Source organism: Scatophagus argus, chromosome 7, assembly GCF_020382885.2.
Source record: "Scatophagus argus isolate fScaArg1 chromosome 7, fScaArg1.pri, whole genome shotgun sequence".
Classification (NCBI taxonomy): Eukaryota; Metazoa; Chordata; class Actinopteri; family Scatophagidae; genus Scatophagus; species Scatophagus argus.
This window is the reverse complement of record NC_058499.1, coordinates 12161939-12182690: the sequence shown is the minus strand read 5'-3', so window position 1 is coordinate 12182690 and position 20752 is coordinate 12161939. Positions and strand designations below refer to the sequence as shown.

The 20752-nt window shown below is 38.9% G+C and overlaps 2 protein-coding genes across 2 annotated transcripts; one reads left to right on the top strand and one right to left on the bottom strand.

Annotated features, from left to right (window-relative positions):
- Positions 1-1673: 1673 nt before the first annotated feature.
- Positions 1674-4223, top strand: fam174b (family with sequence similarity 174 member B). Its single transcript, XM_046393996.1, is given in 4 exon segments — positions 1674-2543; positions 3311-3332; positions 3334-3446; positions 4220-4223. Coding segments are annotated over 4 exon segments (414 nt in total). The 5' UTR covers positions 1674-2268.
- Positions 4224-7326: 3103 nt separating this feature from the next.
- On the bottom strand, positions 7327-18431 carry st8sia2 (ST8 alpha-N-acetyl-neuraminide alpha-2,8-sialyltransferase 2). Its single transcript, XM_046394929.1, has 6 exons — positions 17924-18431; positions 16398-16454; positions 15372-15503; positions 15013-15270; positions 11948-12241; positions 7327-9135 (listed from the first exon to the last, which is right to left on the bottom strand). The coding sequence occupies exons 1-6, from the start codon at positions 18019-18021 to the stop codon at positions 8823-8825; spliced, it is 1152 nt and encodes a 383-aa protein (XP_046250885.1). The 5' UTR covers positions 18022-18431; the 3' UTR covers positions 7327-8822.
- Between the last annotated feature and the right edge of the window lie 2321 nt (positions 18432-20752).

The window sequence follows — 20752 nt, the reverse complement described above, 5'->3', positions numbered from 1 at the left end:
GTCACGAGTGGGAAGGCGGAAATGAAACCATTTGAGAAAAGTACTCAAACTGTTGTGCCGACACACAATGCAAAAACAATAAACAGGAATGCATTCAGTGCTGTATTATGGGTCCAGATGTTTGAATCCAGTCTCTCCACAGAGTGTAACAAGCTGACAAATTAGTCTGATATCAGGCAAATAAGAACCGGTACGCTATGTTCTTGTGTTTGTTTTTCAGTTCGCAAGACAAATAATTTTAAATGCTAATCATGTTGTTCAACAAACATTCTGTTAGAGCCAAGCTTTAAAATTAACCTCACGGCTGTATTTTCAGGCTATATTAAACTCAGTTTTTCTCACGTGGTTATTAGTCACTGAACTGAAGCAGGAGCATAGAAACCAAACTGCTTTTTAGACCGGTTTAAAAGAATGTAACTCGATCACTGTGGTCACACTGAACTGTTTTCTCTGTGCAAAGTTCAGGCCAGCCTCTCAGAATGCGACAACCCCCTTCAGCTTATCTCTTCTTGTACTAACCAAATCATGCTTCACAGATATAAAAAAAAAGAAAAGAAAAGAAAATCTTCTCAATGAGCAACAAATCTCCATGCAAGATCATGAAGTGCTGAATCAATTTATGGTCAACTTTGACTACCGTACATGATTTTGTGTGTGTGTGTGTGTTGGTGTTCCTCACTTAGAATCTAATATGAAATCTCACTATAGCTGACCTATTTAAATAGAAATAAGTGTCAGCTATGTTTTGTTAATTGAGTAATGCTGTGGATCAAACCAGTCTCTTTTTAATTTTGACCTAAACATTGAAAAAAAAATGCAGGCTCCGTTGTTATTTTGTGCTGCCATCTGGTGGTCTCTGATTAAATCAGATGGCTCTGGCATGCTGGAGTGCAGTATGGATGGCCATCACTCCCAGTAGCAGGCATACAGAAATAAGAATCTAAACAGGCTGTCTTGCCTTTGTTTTAAGCTAAACAAATCCCCTGCACGTTTGCACACTCTCAGAATCTGATAAGTCTAAAGTAGTTTTTAATTACAAGCCCTCAGAGGGTTTTTTTTTTGGTGGTAAATATAAGTGTTGCTCCAATTTTTCATTAGGACTGTGCAGGCTGCAAATCCAAAGTTTAACAAAAATATGTGACTGAGACCAAGACAGAGATTGACTTTGTGTTTGCTTTATTCTATAGATTTTTAATTGCAACAATCAACTGACTGCGTATCACCTTCTCCTCTGACTTATTGTGGAACCTGCCGTCGTCACAGGAGTCTGATGTCCTTGTAAAATTGTGTTAACTGTGTCCCATTGGTAAACAAAGAAATGCTGCCTTAAATGCCTGTCGGAAATTCCTAACTGCCAGCAACTTGTAAAGCGAAGTGGAAAAAGATGTTACTATTTAGTGTAGAATTCCAGTTAGACTGCATGGCATCATCAGCATTATATATTAATTTTTTAACATTTTGTGATGAGAAATTTTTCGTTTTAATTTAAATTATGAACACTTAAAACATGTTTCCTCCTGATTAATATAATTAATCAGAAAAACAAGTAAACAAAGAAAAAATGCATTAAAATAAATATACTAAGAAATAAATGTGTAAGTAGATGAATAGAATCAATACATTTCCATGAATAAATGGAAAAGGATACTTTTAATTCTACATTAATACATATATTTTATTTTTAAAAGTCCTGTGAGAACTTGAGAAGACGGGGCTTATGGACTGTATAGTAACTGAAGAGTTATTATTCAAAGAGTCAGCAAACAAAGGCCACTAAAAGAGATAGCTTTGCTTATCATTTCTTTGAACTGCGGTTGCTAAACTCCCTTTTTTGGTGACAGCAAATCTGTAAGTTGCAGGAAGTACGAGGGTGCCTTGAAGGCAGCACGAGTCCACATAATACTGCTCTTCAGCTGCAGGAACAGCGGGCTAGCATGCAGAGCCCTTCCGGAGGCGGATAATCCTCATCTCTACACGAAGTACTAATGCAATCAGGAAGGAATTGCTATTACTGACCTGAAGGGAAACACGTTTTGGAAGCAAATCGCAAGTAACGACCAAGTAGTCCACAATTAGGAAAATCTTGGACGGACAGAGAGATGGATAATTGCGTCTCACATTTTTTTGTATTGTGTTAATAGCAAAATCTGACATTGATAAGCCGATCTGCTCCTGTATAATGTGACAGCTGCTGTCGCATTTCATCTACTTTGGAGAAACTACGGAAAAAAAACAATCCTGTTTGCATTCACCCGGCATTTCAGCACCATGGTGACATACAATCTGGCATTAACTTTTATTATTGCGGCACTTTGGCGGGTGAGCTGCATGCCACAAACTCTTTCTTCAGCCACGACGCAGCTGAATTCAACATCATCATCCATCACCAGCGAAGATGAACTGAGAAATAATGTGACAGATGCTGCCGTTGGATCCCGCATTTCATCTCTAATGACGCATCTCCCAACTCTGAAAAACATTGTTATTTTCATCTGCGTGTTAACAGCTGCTCTCATCACATGCCTGGTCATCAAAGTGGTCAGGTAGGCAGGTTGATCCAACTCTTTGTCTTTACAGGTTGTAAGGCCTATAATAACCTGCCGTACAATGAAATCATATTATGATAGATGTGAATCCCAGGAGTTTTTCCTGGTGAATGAGTTTATTAGGATCATGTGGTTGTGTTAGGCTCAGAGGAAAGGACTGGGCCTATTGAAAACGTTCCTGCAGGGAGTTGAAGTGTGGAGACACTTGAGAAAGCAACCTGTTTTATGTAGGCCTAGTCTATCTAATGTGCCTGTAACCGGTGAATCAAAATTACTTTTAAACTTCGGATCATTACCTGCATCTTTGCATTCATCACGCTGAATTTATTTCATTTGCAGTTAAGGTTATTTTTCATGTTTATACAGCTGTTAAGCGTTAAGATCCACTGAGACAATGGATCATTTTCACTATAAAACATCAGGAAACAGTGAGGAAGACCTATCACGTGTTGCCAGATGCCAATGTGGTGGCTTTACAATGATTTGAAGCAGAAAAACAGCCAAATCTTAACATTTCAAAGTTGTAGCCGGAGAATGTTTGACATATTGGTTGATGGCATTTGGTCAAATGATTAGCACTCAGCAGTATTCTGAGGGAAAACATTAGACTGATGGACTGTACTAACAGCAAGTTTGAGCATTTATATAATTGTGAGAACTCAAATTTTTACCATCAGAAAATAAAGCAAGATAGGTTTATGGCTGCCTAGTCAGTCAGCCTAACTGGTGTGATTTTATTTCTTGTACTCTTCTCATTCGCACAGATCTGGGAGGCGAATCAGAAAAAAAAACACGGAAATATGACATTATAACAACACCTGCAGAGCGCGTGGAGATGGCCCCGCTTAATGAGGAGAACGATGATGACGATGACTCAACTCTCTTTGATGTCAAGTACAGGTTTGTGCTGTTTTAAATTACTTGATCAGTGAGAACTTCTTGGAACAGTTGTCTCTGTTGTTTTAAAACCAGAAAAAAATGTTTCTTTTTCTTCCATCCACGCCAAAATAAGACTGCAGGCCTAATAACATATTTCTGCGCATATGAGAGACATTAGGCCTCTGATTCCATATTTAATACAGTTAGGATGCTGTAACAGTGGAGAAATTGTCCATTGTGAAGCATGATGAGGGCATTTTAATCTAGACTGTACACTACGGCCTTTATTTTCACAGAAATGTATCTATACGTTACTAAAGAAATGTGTTTTTTGTAAGGGCTATCAAACAAATTTAAAAGGAAACGCTTAATCCAACGTAGTGTTCTTGGTCTTACTGATTTTAGCTTTTTCTCGATGCCTATGCTTATCTGACTTGTCACCTTTACGGTCAGGAAATGTTTTAACCCTGATGTGCCAAAGTGAAGCTCATTGTGACATTTATTTTGTAGCAGTGAGATGCAGTATAAAACCACACACAGAATACTAACAATTGTGTCCAATAACGGCCTTTAAAACAGGCATTGATCTGGACTACTGCTTGCTCCTCTTGAAGAAAAGCACCATTTTGTTCATGGGATGTTAACTTTAGGTTTCACCCTTCCGTCCTTTCTATTGTTCTTTAACACACAACTGCTTCCTCAAAGGAAGATATGATGTCCTGTTTACCTGACATTCTTGACTTCCAAGTCAGACGGGACTCTGAGCATATTTCCTCGTTCTCACTTTTTTGCAGGTGAATCCCAGCATGGATATCGATATTTGATGACTCCTGTTTTGCCCAAGACAACTCAAGTGATTGTTTTTTTTTTTGTTTTTTTTTTGTATGTTTGTGTTTCCAAGTCTTACCGAATCAGCAACTTCGTATGCTGCTTGTGCATGACTCTTATCTGTGTTTGACCGACTGGAGCTGCGTAGATACCACTGCTTGCTGCTTTCCTGGAAACTTCTATAATGTGGTCCAAATAACTTAGTTCTTTCTTATTAAGGATCAGGATGATTCATGTTGTGGCATCTCCTTTAAAGTCATGCAGAAATCAAGCTGTACTGACTTAAAGTTGAGTCATCTTCGTAACACGTTTTTTTTTTTTTTTTAATTCACATTTTATGGCTATTTTTGTCATTTACAAAATCTTTATACTTGATATTGGATTGAGTAGTTTCTAGTAAGAACCAACACCTGCTTTGAAATATAATATGATGGATAATACCCATACTAAAATACAGGATTAACCATATTTTGCAATTTGAGTAAATATGTAATCTTTAAATAAATATTTTCTGGTTACAGTTGACCATAATTAATACATAAAAATGTTAATATACAACAAATATTGTGCAGAGAATACTTTATCCAAAAATCTAAAATTTGCACACTCTGAAGACTCTGGTGACAGTAGGTAATATTTTTTAACTTTCATAACAAATATATTTCTATCTACTAACTGCATTATTGTGCATATATACTGAAGGTTTTCTGCCATTGTATATGGAGTGAGCGTATATTTTTTTACCATGTGTTCTTTCAGACATTCCTATTTTGCCGCTATCTCAGCTAAGTTTAGAGTTTTCAAGGCTCAAATTTGACCAAAAGCTCAACTATCGTTAGGATGTATTTATGAAGTGTTCGTGGGATACACGCATTTGCTATGAATGTGAATACTGCAATCTGCTGTGATCAGGTGTGTTTAATTGTGATGACTGCATTTATTTAAGTAACCACTAAACGATGTCTAAAATAGGTTTTGAGATTGCGTTTCATACACCTAACATCTTATTTTCTAAATAATGTCACCTTTGAAAGACTTAATTACTCCACTAAAAAAAAAAATCTTCAACTCCGGCATCTCGTTTGAGATAACAGATGAACAGCTCGTTCAGCTCCCACAGTTATTTCCATTAATGGCTCACTGACTCTTGTAATGTCTAACCTGGAAAGGCTTTTTTCCCCCTGAAGAGCCGCTTCTCTGTGCCAGTTAGAATTTGATTAAAAAAAAAAAAATCGAGCAATGTTTCGTGAAACAGTTTCATAAAACAATCATGTAAGCCATTTTCATCGAACATGTATTCAATGCAGTGTTTTAAATGCGGTGCTTGCAGAGAGACAAACCAGTACCAAACAATGGCCCAGTGTTTTCTTGCCTCGGTAAAGTCAACGCTGGTTCTCACTGTTGATGGAAATGTTTTGACACTTGAGTTTAACATGCATTGTTTTATTAAACACTGACAAATTCCTTTGGCCCCTTCGATACATATTAAATTACTATTAAAAACAATGAAAATCATAACTGCTTTGTTAGTTTTTTTAAAAATATCTTTCATTTAAATACATCACACTGTAGTGAAAAAAGAGTCAGTGTAGATGTTGTCAGTGACCTTCTCTTTTAATCTGAACTGTCATTTGGTAGTACAACATGGTCTACAGATGCAGCTATTTCCAAATGACCTCCATCTCTAGTTAATAGAAGGAAAAAAAGTGTGCAATGGTCAATCTTTTCTTTCCAGGAGAAAGAACACCATGTATCCCTTTGTTTAAAAAGTTAACATTGGTAGAAGACTGGATACATTTGTTATTAGTCTGCAAGAGTGTGTGTGTTAATGTCTGATGATGTTTCTGAATTGTATATTTAATCCTATGTGAATCAAACTTTCAACCGTGTGTTTGTTTCTGAAGCAGACTGCTGTTTTGTGTGTTTTCACTCTTCATTTGAGCAGATCCACTTGTGTGCGTCTGCTCAGTTGGTCTCAGGTGGGTACGTCACCCGAGCACAGTTGTCCCCTTCCCCTCTTCTTTTATCTTTAGTTGCGTGCCAGATTGTGGAAAAAGCCTACTTGTTTAAAGATGCTAATTCTGGCCTTTTAATAGAACTGAATCATCTGCTGCAAAAAGTTCCTCTTGTAAAATGAATCAAAGACACTGTGGTAGCTATTTGAACGCTAGTTAATCAGCCAAATCCCACATTTAAACCAAAAAAAAAAAAAGTTTCATGTTCAAACTGTTTGAGAGATTTATTGAAAATGAGCCCCTGCTGGGTTTCTGACAGACATGTTATGTGTACCCACTGCTGTTTCCTCAGTTTCCATTTGTATAAATACAGTACTGAAATAAAATTCCTTCCTTTGAAGTGTTAAATCATTTTAAGGGACAGGCTTGAAGTGTTTTTTTCCATTCTGGTCTTTTGTGTGTGTGTGTGTGTGTGTGTGTGTATTTTATACCACAGAAAAGTACATTCACTTTGTCAACTTCACAATTTAAGTGTCCTTGAGTCAAAGGCTACTGAATATTTTAAATACAAAAAAAATGTAAATATACTCAGGTTGTGTGTGACAAGAAGACAAACATGCAAAAGCTAACATTTGTTTGCTGTTAAACATGTTTACATACAGTATAATGATAAAAATGTATGGTAAAACTATACAGCACAATCCCACTCAGTTTCACAGCAGAAGAGAAACTACATGTCAGTCGAACGTTTTCTAATTGGAGCAAAGCGCAGATTCTGGGTTAATAAACTTAATTGTTTTGGTCACAGAATGTTTCTATTTTTGCCAAGCTCAGACAAGCTTTCACAAATAAACCTTTCATTGCTTTGGACTGCTGACGTCTCTGGTACAATTCTCCTGTTTACTCTTAACTGGCAGCTTAGGCCTAGATGTAAGTCAACAGGCGCATCCTGTCAAAACAACACTTTTATGGACAAAATGCCTGGAAGCCCATGAGAAGCTACTTGTTTAGCTGCAGAGCTCTTTGAATATTTCAAATACTTTGGTCAATTTTTATTGAAAGTGGCATTTTGTTGAGAAATACCCAAAATGTTTGTCACAAAGCCCAGAGTCAAAACAAAACAAAAGTTTTGAATTGAACTTCAAGTCTTTTACCGAGCTGCACAAATATAGTTCAAACTAGAATCAAACATGTTTGTTTAACAAATAAATCTAGTGTTGGTCTTAACTAATATTGAGTTTCTTCCATGGCTTAACCAGTCTCCAATGGGTTTCAGAAGCGACCCTATGAAACAATCATCTTCATTATTCTCATCCTGCTAAGTATAACCTGGATAAAGCCCTTTTTATTTCTGGGTATGCAAATAGTCCAGTTTAAATAATCAAATTTATTGATTATAGGCACAAAATACTGGCAGCTTCAATCAAATCCACAAATATCTGTATCTGCCTATACTGGCTGAACACAAACCCAAACACACTATGCGAGTACATTCTCTCAAGTGAATAAAGGCATTCAAATGATCAGCTTCATCTAAACTATTGCTAACTGGATTCATTTAAAGCACATTATGGGGCCTATTCCTCACGTTTCTGAGAATATCACCAATACATTCATTAAAAATACAAAGCAAAGCTTTTCTTACTACCACAACACAACTACTCCCTGACCTCCCACCACCAACATTTGCAGTGCAGAAACAGGGCTGGTGCTCCTTGAGAAAAGTTAACAAAGTGAGTTTACTGTCTGCAGAGTCTGTGTAAACATTCTTATGTGAACAGCTGGTACACTCCTTTATTAACCTCCCTGAAGATGAATACATTTCAACATGCTTCCACTCCTTCATTTGGCTCTCAAGGTAACCGAATGTTAGCACATGGCAGTTCTGGTCTGCCTGGACTACTTGAATTTCTACCTGTTTGACTATGAACACCAGCTGATGTGCTTTATAAGAAGCTACAAAAGCATACAATCTTGTCTATCTAACCACAAGTTTGAGTATTACCTTAATGTCTAACAATCAAAAGGGTTCATCATATTAAAATCTAATGTTTGAACAGTAGTTGTTTCTTTTAACATCACTCTCCCTGATTATTAAGTGCTTCCATCTTGTGGCCCAACCAGTGACTCACAACAGCCATTAATTCAACAGCTCTTTGCGCTGTTGACATGCTGGCTAAGCTACTCACTATTAAATGAGCCCTATCATACAATGAACCGGGAGCATTCATTTATGCCATCCCATGATTAATTTAAAAAACATAAACATGCGTTCTGTACCCTTAATCCATAACTTACTGGAAACCTGACCTTGACAGCTTAAAGTTGGCTGTTTAAGGAAAATAAGGGGCCAGCAGCTGGACATGACATGATTTCCATTAACAGTTGGGTTACACCAGCTGAACAAAAAGGGTCTCATTATTTTAAAGGTTTCTGTAGAAATCTCATTAAAAGGTAAAGGAAACCAGTGAAACAAGTCACTAAAAGAGCTTGAAATAGAAAAAAGGTCATTCCAATTAGTGAAAATAAGTTCATTCTAGTTTCATAAAAGTAAGATAACCAGTAAACCTTTTGTACAATGTCTCCTTGGTCAAAAAAGTGCTTTCCAGGAAGATTATTTGCGCTGGAGCTCCTTCTGTGGTCTCCTCTCTGCATCACAGATCCCAGTGTGGAGCCGGAGCGCCCCCTGTCTGTGCAATGCACTCAAGGTCCTGAACTCCAAAGGCATGGTGTGAGGGCTTGAGCTGGATGTGTACTCATACTTTAGAGTATCATAATAGTGGTACTTGACCGGTTGGCCATGCGGGTTGAGCGGGAAGGGCCAAAACCCATAAAGATGGATCTCCTCACAGAAGCGAGTGGCCATCGTATACATGAGGAGACCGGTGGTCGGACGCTTGATGTGGACATTGTTGGTTAGCCAATACCTGTTGACAAAGACATACATATGTGTGGTTAGCTGCTTCCAAAGCCTAGAAATACAGCAAAAGAAAAATATGTTAAAGCTCTAGTTCTTTTCTAATCTCCTTCAGTGAGACCTTTCTCTCTCTCTCTCTGGGTTTTGATATTAAGTTGGATAAACAGCATGCTGGAGCACACAGAGTGGAGATGAATCATAAAGTCACACAAGTAAAAATGAGCTCCACAGATTATATTTACTCTGTTGTAGACGCCTAAATTACGTCATCAAGAACTGTTTGCTCGCAGATAATCAGATAGTGACCCTTTTCCCCTTTCCCATTTTCTCCGTGAACGAACTGCAAAAACTCGCCTTCTTTAACAAACTAGTAGTCTAACAGCCTGAAACTCATTTTGAAGCAGCTGGTTGCTGAATTGATGAAAGACACCAAATATTCTCTGCTCGTACTTTCTTAAATGTGAGGATTTGGTGCTTTTCTCTGTTTTTTATCATTGCAAAAATGAACATTTTCAGGTTTTGTACTACTCAATGGCAAAAATATGCAATCTGAAGATGCCATTTCAGCTCTAGGAGACTGTATTTTTCTCTATTTTCTGACACTTGCAGCCCTATTCTTAACACACCAAACCAATTTCCACACATTTCCAATTCAAAACAAACTGGCTTGTGCCATTTTCCTTATACCGGTGCTGCCGTCTGCAAAGGGAACAATTGTTATTGGTCTAGTTCAAGACAAAGAAACTCTTGAAATAATGAAAACTGAATAATGAAAAATGGATTTAACTCAACACGCAGAGCATTTGCTGCATATTTGGTGTATCTTTCTTAACTCTGAAAGGCTCAGTGCTAAATTATATTAATAGTCCTGTGTTTACTGAGCATCTACGTGGTTTTCTTTCTTCCTTTTAACAGTGGCAGACTTAACAACACACAGCACGAACTGTGCGTCTCTGCACAGCTGCAGTTTTCTTCTTTTCTAGCTGACCAGGAGCTCCTTTGACAGTGATATACCATGCTGCCCTCAGGAGAAGGTTCAGTGCCAGGTGGTCAGATGTTCACTTGCCCAAACTTCATTTTCCTTCCCAGTCACTAGCCCATTTCTCCAGCCTCAAGGCTACTGGTGCCTCCTTTGGCTGTGCACTCTGTGGTTAGTGTGGAAGGTCGTGTTGAGATGCAGAGGTTGTACTATTTAAAGCAGTTCATCTGCCATGAAGGGCAAACAGCGGGCAGAGCCCGAGCCAACACTACAGTAGGTGATAAGCATTTTAACAAGCAAAGAAGGTGGTCTAATTATCAGTGAAATGTTCTGATGTGGCATTTGGTTGCAGGGAATATGAGCAGACCCTTTGTCCTTTACTGCATCTGATGGGGATTAAAGATTTAGAGAAAAGGACAAGTTCAGCAGGATTGTTTATCAGACACCACTACAAAGAGGATAAAGGCATGCATTTCATCTTCAAGAAAATATCAGACTAATTATTTTCTCTTGTCAAATACTGATCTTCAAGACTGTTAACAAAATGGTCCAGTTCTATCGCTTCACAATACCCAGTGTTAGTTGGAGCATACAAAATGCCATAATTTGGTCACTGACCAGTGGTGGCTGTTAGGCTTCTAACAATGCAGGAAAAATCTGGAGCAGAGTCTGCTGTGATGAGAGGGAGAGGCAAGGGCAGCAAAAAATTATTGCAGGGACGGATTTTATAAATGCCTGAAGCTGTATCTGACAAACAGCATTCCTCTAAAAATCACCATTTTGGTCATACAACTGTTTGGTGAGACCTTTCCTCTGTTTGTAAGGTTGACACTTGTGCATTTGAATGAAATGTCTCAACAACTTTTGGATGGGTTGTAATGGTAGTTCTGGCAGACATTCATATTCCTCATAATAATGTTATTTCCATCAACCTCAGCTGCACTTTGCTGTCAGCACTGACTCGCAAATGTTTTCATGCTAACACACCGAACTGAAATGACGAGCATGTGTATGTGTGCACAGCTGCTGAACATAAGGATGCCATAGTCACCGTGAGCATGTTAGCATGCTGACGTTAGCATTTAGCTCAAAGGACAGCTGTGCATGAGTGCAACCTCAACAAGCTGCTAACATGGCTGGAGACTCTCGATATTGTTACACCTCTGCTTGTGAGTAGATTAAACAAAGATACACTGTGATTAGAGGTGTTAGAGTGTTTTCAGTCTGTGTTGAACTAATTAACTCCTGGCTCCTGCTTCCTACTTGCAGTGTTTTTGAGTTTGTGAAAGACTTATGCTTCCTATTTGGTGGGGCAGTTTGCATGATTTTGGACCACTATTATTGTATGTATATATGTGTACATATATGCATGTACACACACATGCGCACATGTATGAAAGCTGGGGAAGATAAATAAACAAACAAAACACTGGGGAACAAGTACAATCATTAGATCTGGGAAAAGCAATTCAGTTAGTTCTGATGCTCTCCATATTGATTTCCCACTTATGGAACACCTTAGAGAGACAACAATTGATCCTATATCAACCAGATATAGACAAATAAAAAAAAGGGATAATAATTAAATGGACAGACTAACACACAAAGACAATTTTCCCACTCCCACAGTTTGGTTGAGACCACTGAAGGTGCACCCCGACTGGAGAGAGACTAGAGTAGCATTCTCACACTGACAGCCACTGGTGATCAGCTTTAACTTTTAAAAATAGCCACCTGGGCTGCAGATTAGAGTTTAACAACCCCTCGATTATCCCGCTCACAGGTGTTCTTATGAGATGCAGCGCACCCAGAGCAGCAGCTGCAAGCCTGAGCTGCATCTTACCCTCTGACGGCGTGTAGTAGCCGCAGTGAGGGAAAGGCGGTGCGCACATCCACAGTGTGCAGCAGGATGAGACGAAGGGCCCACTCCACCCGCTCCTCTCCCCCCTTGGCCATGAAGGCCGGGATCCACAGAACGCTGCCGCTGAGGCTTTGGAGCCGGTGCAAGAAGCGATTCCTCCACTCTTCGCTGACCAGGTCTTGGAAAGCCCGCTGCACCACTGAAGGGTTCATAGTCACCAAGTTGGTACGCTGGCCTACGTCCTGATGGTATTCCTCCACTGGTGCCAGATTACACCTGAGGATGGGCACAGAACAGGAACATTTTCACTCAGTTTCAAGTGTGAATGTTTTTGTCCTATAGGGAAATATTTTGTTTTGTATTTGTTCTGTTTTCATCATCTGATTTCTTTGTCTTTTGTTCTGAATTCTTTGCCGGTTGAGGGTTTTTTTGGGGGGGATCTGAAAAGAGGATGTTGGCGTGCTGTACAGACTGCAAAGCTCTAATATAACACAGATTTTACTCCAAAAAAAAAAAGCAAATGTTGAGTATGTCACTGAAATCAGATTTCTTAAAAGTTTCACAAGAAAAAGGGAGCTCTTCGGAAGTCACAGGTCCATCATGTTGTGAACACTCCTGATTCTAAAACAAATTGTTTCCTCCCTCTTCAGATTATGTGATTTATTATGCAATGACATCTCATTCTTCTCATTCTTTCTTCTTCCATTTCCTTTTTAAACACAAACACAAATGCACACACACATCTGAGGAAGGCAGAGCCTGAAATGTTTCCATATGTAGTGGATTTTCCTTATGATTTAATCTTGTGTAAGAAGAAAATCTGTGCCTTTATGTGACTGCAAAAGACATTTTTTTCCCAGCTGGGAGCACACCAAGGAGAGGAGCCTCTTCCTTCATTTGTTTTGTTAAGTCTGTGACAATTAAAGGAAAAATATGAATAAATCAGTGGAGAAACATCAATGCAAACGCTTCTGTGTAGGACATGAGAGGACATCAAACTGTTTGATGAATATGAAATGATGAGAATCATATGCACTTCACATGCTGTGGTCTTCAGTCACCAGACTCACAAGTGAGCTCAAACTAAAGACATAAAAAAGTTAAACCAGTCCTTTTAACAAAATTTAATGAAGACGTTTGACTGCCTAATTACGGCAAAGTGTGAACTGGACTATACAGCACGCATACGAACATTGAAACCGTTCTGCCAGGTCATGGACATTTGGCTAAGACACTTTTCCTTCAATTTATCACCCATCTGTCTATGTCCTCAAGCTACTCAAACCATTTCCCTGCAGAGATTTTTACCAGGAGTTAAATAGAGCAGAAGTACAAGTGAAATCCAGCAGAAAAGCAGAGTATTGCATTTTGTTAATTAATCTTAACGCTGGCCTCTAAATAAATGCCAGAAAACACCAAAGCTGGTAATTATTTTCATGGTAAAGCACATCTTTTCTTTAAAAGAAATAGTGCTCGTTTTGAAAACCAAAATGAAACTGAACGTGATAATTTGCTAATCTCCCTTTGCTATATACTAAACTGAAAACAGTACAAGGACAACATATTTAATGTTTTACATCCCCATCTTCATTTGATCTTGTAAATATATGCTTATTCTGAATGTGTTGCCTGCAACTCATTTCAAATAAGAAGGGACAGACGCAACAAAAGACTTTGCATCTCCAAAACTTTTGTTTGGTGACAATTCATTTTTCAAATAATCTGGTCAATCTTCTTTAGAGGTTCATTCAGTCTGAAGTAAATCAAACAAGCAAAAAAAAAAAAAAAATCATTCTTCAATTTATCTGAAAAATAGTGACTCACAGTTTGCCAGGGCATGGTTTTCACTGGACGGGGACTGCGTGTTCTTTTACATCTGAATGGCTGCTGTTGATATACTATCACACCTAATGTACACGCTTTAGGAAACCATTATATTATCTCAACACTGAGCTGAAATCATCTGTAACGAGTACCTCAAACACTGTCAACCTATTTTGCAGAAAGTGCAGGGCAGGGAACTATATTTAGCAGAGACATTATCTCCCTATCCGATATGTGAACGTCAGAGCAAATTCCTCAGCCTCTCCAAATGCCACATTCCCTGTTGTCTGCCTTCAGCCGACCATTACGGCCATGCTCTGGCATTATCATGCTGCCAGAGTTTAGAAATCATGACCTCTTCCTCATCGGCACAACATTGCTGCATTTAAAAAAAAAAAAACAACAACAACAACATAATCAATTGTGGAATAAAAAGGGGACATGCACAGATTTTGAGGCCCATTCAGCTATTGATCAGTTAGCTCAATGAGGTGCTGGCAGAGACAGCTACTTCCTGCTCCAATTATATGGCAACATTACAATCACTGATTTATGACAGGATGTTTCCCACAGTTAGAAATCTTCCCATTTGGTGCATGTTTTGTTAGGTTGTTCCTAGCTGCAAAAAAGAATCAACAACCAGAATACTTTTCCAATATAACCCTAGACAGATTTATTTCCCTCCCCAATGACAGGTATGAATAGTGATAAATAACCCACTCAGCGACTCCTTTGCTTACACCCAAACACAAACCAGAGCCGGCTGATTTCTTCACAAACAAAAGTCTGCGGTAAATGAGAGCGAGAACCCCTGAGAGTGTCGGCATTTCTGTGACAAACACAATATGTTTCTGCTGGATGCAAAACCTTTTCGAAATGTCAATTTAATGTATAATCATGCATTTAATTGCTCTCAGTCTGCCAGCTCGTTTCTAGCCTCAAACTATTAAAAAAAAAGCCTTGACAGCTTTTTCAAAAGTGCAATTAATATATTTCCAGCTGTGTGAGCACCGACTCTGAACCAAAATTAAAACTGAGAACTCAAGAAAGTGAATGAATTACACTGTCAGTAAAGTGAGATAAACCCAAAAACTGAAACTAATGTGCTAAGCCATTTAAATAATGGTCCACTTTAACTTGCATGTTTTATGATTTATTTTAAGTGGGAAACTTACAGCACTGAAATCAGTTGTGTCGTCTCTGTGGGAAGAAAAAAAAAATACCTGATAACAAAGTCGTGAGAGTCAATCTCGGGTCCACAGCTGCTATTGAGCAGGATCCCAGAATTTCCCACAATGGCACAGCGCCTGTGATGTTGGTTTTTCATGGGGGACACGGTTGGCAGAAGACGGTAGAGATTCTCTGAGATGTTTGTGGTGCTGTGGCGATCAAAAACATAATGGATGATATCTCCTGGTTTCAGTGTGCCCTTCAGAATAGAGATGTCTCTCTCTGGATCAAGAAATCTTAGAATATTTTTCCTGCAAAAATAAAAAAAAAAGGAAAATGTACATTAGTTATGAAAGACTCTGCTGGACGGGTGTGAAAAGGATGAGATAAGTGTGTACAGGGAAAAGCGTGCCTGATGAGGTTGGAGAGGGTCTTGTTGAAGGTCCATCTGTTTGACGAGAGCTTGGTGTTATTATAGCTCGGACTGGGAAGACTTAAGTCTTTGCTCGATCTTGCCGAAACAGTCGGGTCCACATGTGCTTCTCTAGATGGAAAATTTGAAATCATGTTACTGACTCAGACACTATCTTGATCTTTAAAGTGCTGATTAATAACAAAGAGAAATGTGGTTGTGTGGTCCGTGTATTGTGTGAACTTGTGGAGATTTGAGAATTAATTACATTGATTCAAATACAAACATTGGGTAGTTCTTCAAGTTCTTCAAGTAACAAAAGTTTTACTGTTTACTTATACTTCATACTTTTACTCTAATTACATTTTACAGGAAGATTTTATACATAAAGGTAAAGTCAATATCGACCTAAGCATAAAATATAAGGCATTGTTAGCAATTAATGTATTGGTATTATAATTAAAATTAGTTCCACCTCAACCAGCTATGAAAGCTAGATACTAGGCCATTTTCTGCATAATTGGCACCTCTGATACTTCAAATACTTTTTAGCACCTATAATGTTGGACATATACTCTAAATGGAGGATTTTTATTTATTTATTTATTTTACACAGAGGCACTGCTACTTTTTCTTTAGTAGAGGATCTGAATATTTCCTCCTCCACTGTGGATATAAACAAAACAGTCTCCCCTTGATTTATGGCTTTAATGAGGCTTGGAATCATTTGAATGCAATAAAGTGATGTTATTTGAGATACAGCATTCGATTCTAAATTTAATTTCAGCTTTATTCTTATGGCAGATGTTTTTTTTATGACAGAGACACCACCAGTTTGATGGGTATTTATAGCAGCTGCCTTCTTGCTGCAAAAAGTAATGAGACACTCACTGCGAATGACTCACTGCGTTCAAGGCTGCAAAAGAACTGAATTGACCAATGCCAACTGAAAATATAGAAAGACCGAACTATATGCATATGTAGTACGTGTGTGTGTGTGTGTGTGTAGATAATTGGATTTCAAACCTGTGCGGTTTAGGGATGAGTCGGTGCAAGTTCATCTTCTTTGAATGTCCATTATTTCTAGGAAAGAAAGATTTTGATTGAATTACGAATCACATACTGCAGCCTGATATCTTGGGTGGTAATGGATGGACATTTTGAATCCTGCCTGCAATCATATAACATATAATGCACCCAGAGTATTGAATACCAGGCATACTGTACATCTGTCTTTTAAGACAGAGTGAAGGTGAGAGGCACGTCGTGGTATTTTTAGAGCAGTCCACAGTGGGCCCATTTGCTGATGTAATGAGGAGAAATGTAGTCTTAATGGAGCCCCATTATACTCAAAAGAGGGCTTTTTTTTTTCGTGGGACGCCAGCTAAGATGCATTTACAGTAAACACACTGCATATGTATTCAGATTTTTGAGAATCAGTCTGTTTTACAATTGTGACCTTGGTCACATCTGATAAAATCGTGATAAGCTGGCGGCAGCTGTGTAAATGAAGGAGTTAGACACTGAAACAGCAGAGTGCTGCTCTGACAGACAGGTGGGCCATTTGCACTCATTTTACAATGCTGGTGGCTTTAATTATATAATTGTATTAAGCTGTATTTATGCATAAGTGCAGTTGGTTCTGGTTCTTCTCCCATGGCGAATCACAAACCAATATGACCTCGTTATGATGTGAGACACAGCTGGGTAATTGCATTCAAAAACAAAATGTTCTTGCTGAAAGGGAAATGTGAGAATCCAAATGCTTCGCAGAAAACCAAAATAAATAAATAAATAAAAGTAATTTTTTGCTTCAGGTAACACGGCATCTTTATAGCCGTGATGATAATGGTGAGAGGTGAGGAGGATGTTGCACTGCTGGGGTCTGGTTGGTTTTACATGTGACAGAAGTATTTTTCATGTCCCAAATTAAGAATGTATATTTTGGTTTTTTTTCCAAATGCAAGTAGGGCATGTGTGTGTGTATGACTCGGAGGATTGCTGCTGCTGCTGCACTGTTCAACATTTCAAAGTGTAAAAATGAAAAAGCAAAGAAAAAAAAAAAGAGGAGGGCCTCTTTTGTTTCCAATCTGTTGCCCCCTCCTCTCCTCCACTCCTATCTGTCTGTCTCTCTTCCTCTCTTTCACTTCCACACACACACACACACACACTCCACTCTCTCTTATAGTGTAAACGTATCCTATCCCGCATGCAGACTGCTGCAAGACAAATAGCCTAATCCTTGGAGACCCAGGCAGGCTGCTGTCGGAACAGCTGCTACTGCTGCACCCAAGTGTTACAAACGTAGAAACAAGCCACACACACACTCCGCGTTTAACTCAACAAACTTCAATTCATTTTCAAATTTCACTCGTGTATTCTTTCCCTTCACTGCCAACACTCATTAGATTCAATCCTGTATGGACAATACACAAATAAATAAATAAATAAATAAATAAACAAACCTGCTGGACAAGAAAACAATGTGGGGCTACCACACACACACACACACACACACACCATGCATTGATAGATGACAGTGGGCTACTTACGCAGTTTCTTCCTCCACTTCTGCAATATCATCTATGATCAAAACCACAACCAGCAGCGTTACAAAGGCGAACAACAGCGTGCGGAACACAAGCGGCATGGTTGAGAGGGTGAGCAGCCCGGACTCGCTGCTTCCACCAAACACAGTGTTACATTAACCTTCTTGTGTTTTCCATCTCTACAAATCGAAAATCCGCTCAGTCATTTCTCCCCATTGTTCTTAACGCCGGACACAAGCTGCTGTCCTTCTCCGCCGCTGCCGCTCTTCTCCCCCCCCTGCGTCCCCTCCTCTCCTCCGGCGCCCTCAGATGATGCTGATTGCCTTGTGTCTTCTTGTTTCCCGGCGGGGCGACGCTGGCTTGCTGCCGTCTCCACTGTTACCTCTATTCCCCAGTCAAACTTTGAAAGCGTGCACCTACAGAGCCTGCCATGGGAGCACTGAGCTGTAGACCACATGCAGCCTTAAAGGCGCAGGGACACAGCTCTCCGTGTTCACCGGCGGCAGCAGCAGCAGCAGCGGCAGCCACTCGCTCTCACTCAGGTGTTGTTGGCTCATTAAGACGGCGGCGTTAGACAGGTGGATGAGGCAGTCCAGCGCCACTCCCGACCCAACACGGGGAGGGGTTGGGGGGTGCAGATTTGCCTCTGTGAGGTAGCCCACATAAATAAAATACAGGTCAAAGCTGCAGTGAAGCTCCGTCAGCGAATGATCAGACACCCGCTGAAACTAATGGGGGCATCTTTTAATAGTCCGGATCATCAGTTTTTATGGTGCTTGTACTTCATTAGAGTATTTGTATTTTGGGGTAGTTTTTTTTGCTTCTATTCCTCTACATTTGAGAGTACTTTTTATAGCATCACGTTTATGTGTAGGTGCAAAGATTGTTCCTAAATCTTAAAACATTCTGTCATTTTACTTTGTCTGTTTCCTGTTTTATTGTGTTTACTTACCTTTTATGTCTTAGCAGTTCCGGTCCTCGTGTGTTTCCCGGTTCCTTGATGTCACTCACCTGTTGACTCCGCCCTCTCACCTGTCCCTACTGTGTTACACATCTAAACTTAACAGACAACTTCAAGATCCGGAGAGGCGAAGCTATCAAATATTTCAGCAAACAGCAACGATTAGGGAAAAGCCAAAACATCAAATACAATGAAATGATCATCTCATGAACCCTGAGATTTCGTCACAGAGTTACGTTTTACTGGACTATAAGTACGTATTTTGTGGGCCTAGGATTTCGAATGCTGGATTTTACCTTATCATAGAATATTTATTAAAATACTAACATATAAACATATTTTTACTTACATCAAGGATCTAAATACTTCCTACACCCTGCAGCTAAAACCACTTCAATGAAATATTGAAGTTTTGAGAGGCTTAATGCTTTTGGAGCAGTTAACTTCAGTAGTTGGAAGGAAGGCTGTCATGAAAGTAAAGGTATAAAGTAAAGTGATTTGGTTTTTTTTCATTTTGGGGTGAGACATTCCCTCTAAGTAATAGATTTTGGACGCTGCTCTCATTTACAAAAAAAAATGTTTGAAGCTTACATTTCCAATTCCTTTTATTTATTTATTTATTTATTTTTTTGCATTGCTCAGGGAAATTCCACTTTTATTTTCTTATGCAAAATGGAAGGACTGCTGACATTGGAAAAATAAACGCATCAGACCATATGTCTTTGAATTGCTCTTCCTACCACCAGCTGTGTTGTGTCTTTGATTCTTTAATTTTGAGAGCCTGTGTTTATCCTAAAAAAGTTAGCGGGGCGTATTGCAATTTCCTGCTAAAATGTTTGCCACTCCTCTAGCACCTAAATGCAGCAAAGACCAAATTCACTGAGAGCAACGATTTGGATTAAAGTTCGCAAAGTGCTGCTTAATTAACTAGTGATTAAGCACTGTGTAAACACATGTTAACATTTTCATTATCTGCAGGTTACAAAGTGTTTGTGCCCAGTGGCCTTTTTTTAATTATAACAGCTACATTAGCTGCACTGGACGCTGTAATTAACTACAGTGTGTGAGAACATTGAAGTCACATGGTTGAATTCTTAAATAACTAAAAGAAAAATGAATGCATATAAAATCTGTTTGTTTTTTTTAACAGTATGCCGTCATTAAAGCAAGTACAGATTGCACATTTGTTCATCGTCATCATCATCATCATCATTATCTGTGAGGACTTTGTTTTATGTTAGCTCTGCAAAGAAGCCCTTGCTTGTCTGATTTTACAGCTGCCTATAAACCCACATAGTTTATTATTATCTATTTGATAACTACAGGGCAACAGACGACTGGGTCATCACGTGGTTTGTTCAAGCATTTACTAGTCAAAGCAAATGTAAAGTGTCTGTTTTCAAATTTCATGCATACATTAGCTACACAATTGTGTTTCACAGACACAGATGAGCGGTTAATTAACATAAAGTGAAAAGTGCAGCTGCAGCCTTGAGAGTGTGCATAATGACAAGACAGATTATTATTGAATTAGATTAGATTATTAAAACTGCATATTCTGTGTAAATATAAACTGATGTGACGTCACGCTTACTTAACTTATATTGTAAAATCTCATATCTCTCTTCTCATCTGCAGCAGTTTGTGATCGTATTGTCGAAAAACCAAGCATTCAAATCGAATTGTCTGCAGGTTGAATATTAATATTCACTGGCAGCATTTCCCTCAACAACATGAAGAAGGCATAACTCTCTCCTGAGGAATTATTGCTCTATTTTTTTTTTCTGCCACAGTTTTTGAGTAACGGTTCGTCCTACTAAAGCACCCATTAGGCTAATTGACGCCTCTTGACTGAAAGAGAAAACTCCTGG

What these genes read in the sequence shown, in the direction of transcription:
- st8sia2 (XM_046394929.1), bottom strand. Translation starts at nt 18,021, where the DNA reads ATGCCGCTTGTGTTCCGCACGCTGTTGTTCGCCTTTGTAACGCTGCTG. An exon ending in ACCCTCTCCAACCTCATCAG is followed by an intron (nt 15,271 to 15,371) that starts GCACGCTTTTCC and finishes TTATTTTTGCAG; the next exon opens with GAAAAATATTCTAAGATTTC. An exon ending in CTACTACACGCCGTCAGAGG is followed by an intron (nt 9,136 to 11,947) that starts GTAAGATGCAGC and finishes CTTTGTCAACAG; the next exon opens with GTATTGGCTAACCAACAATG.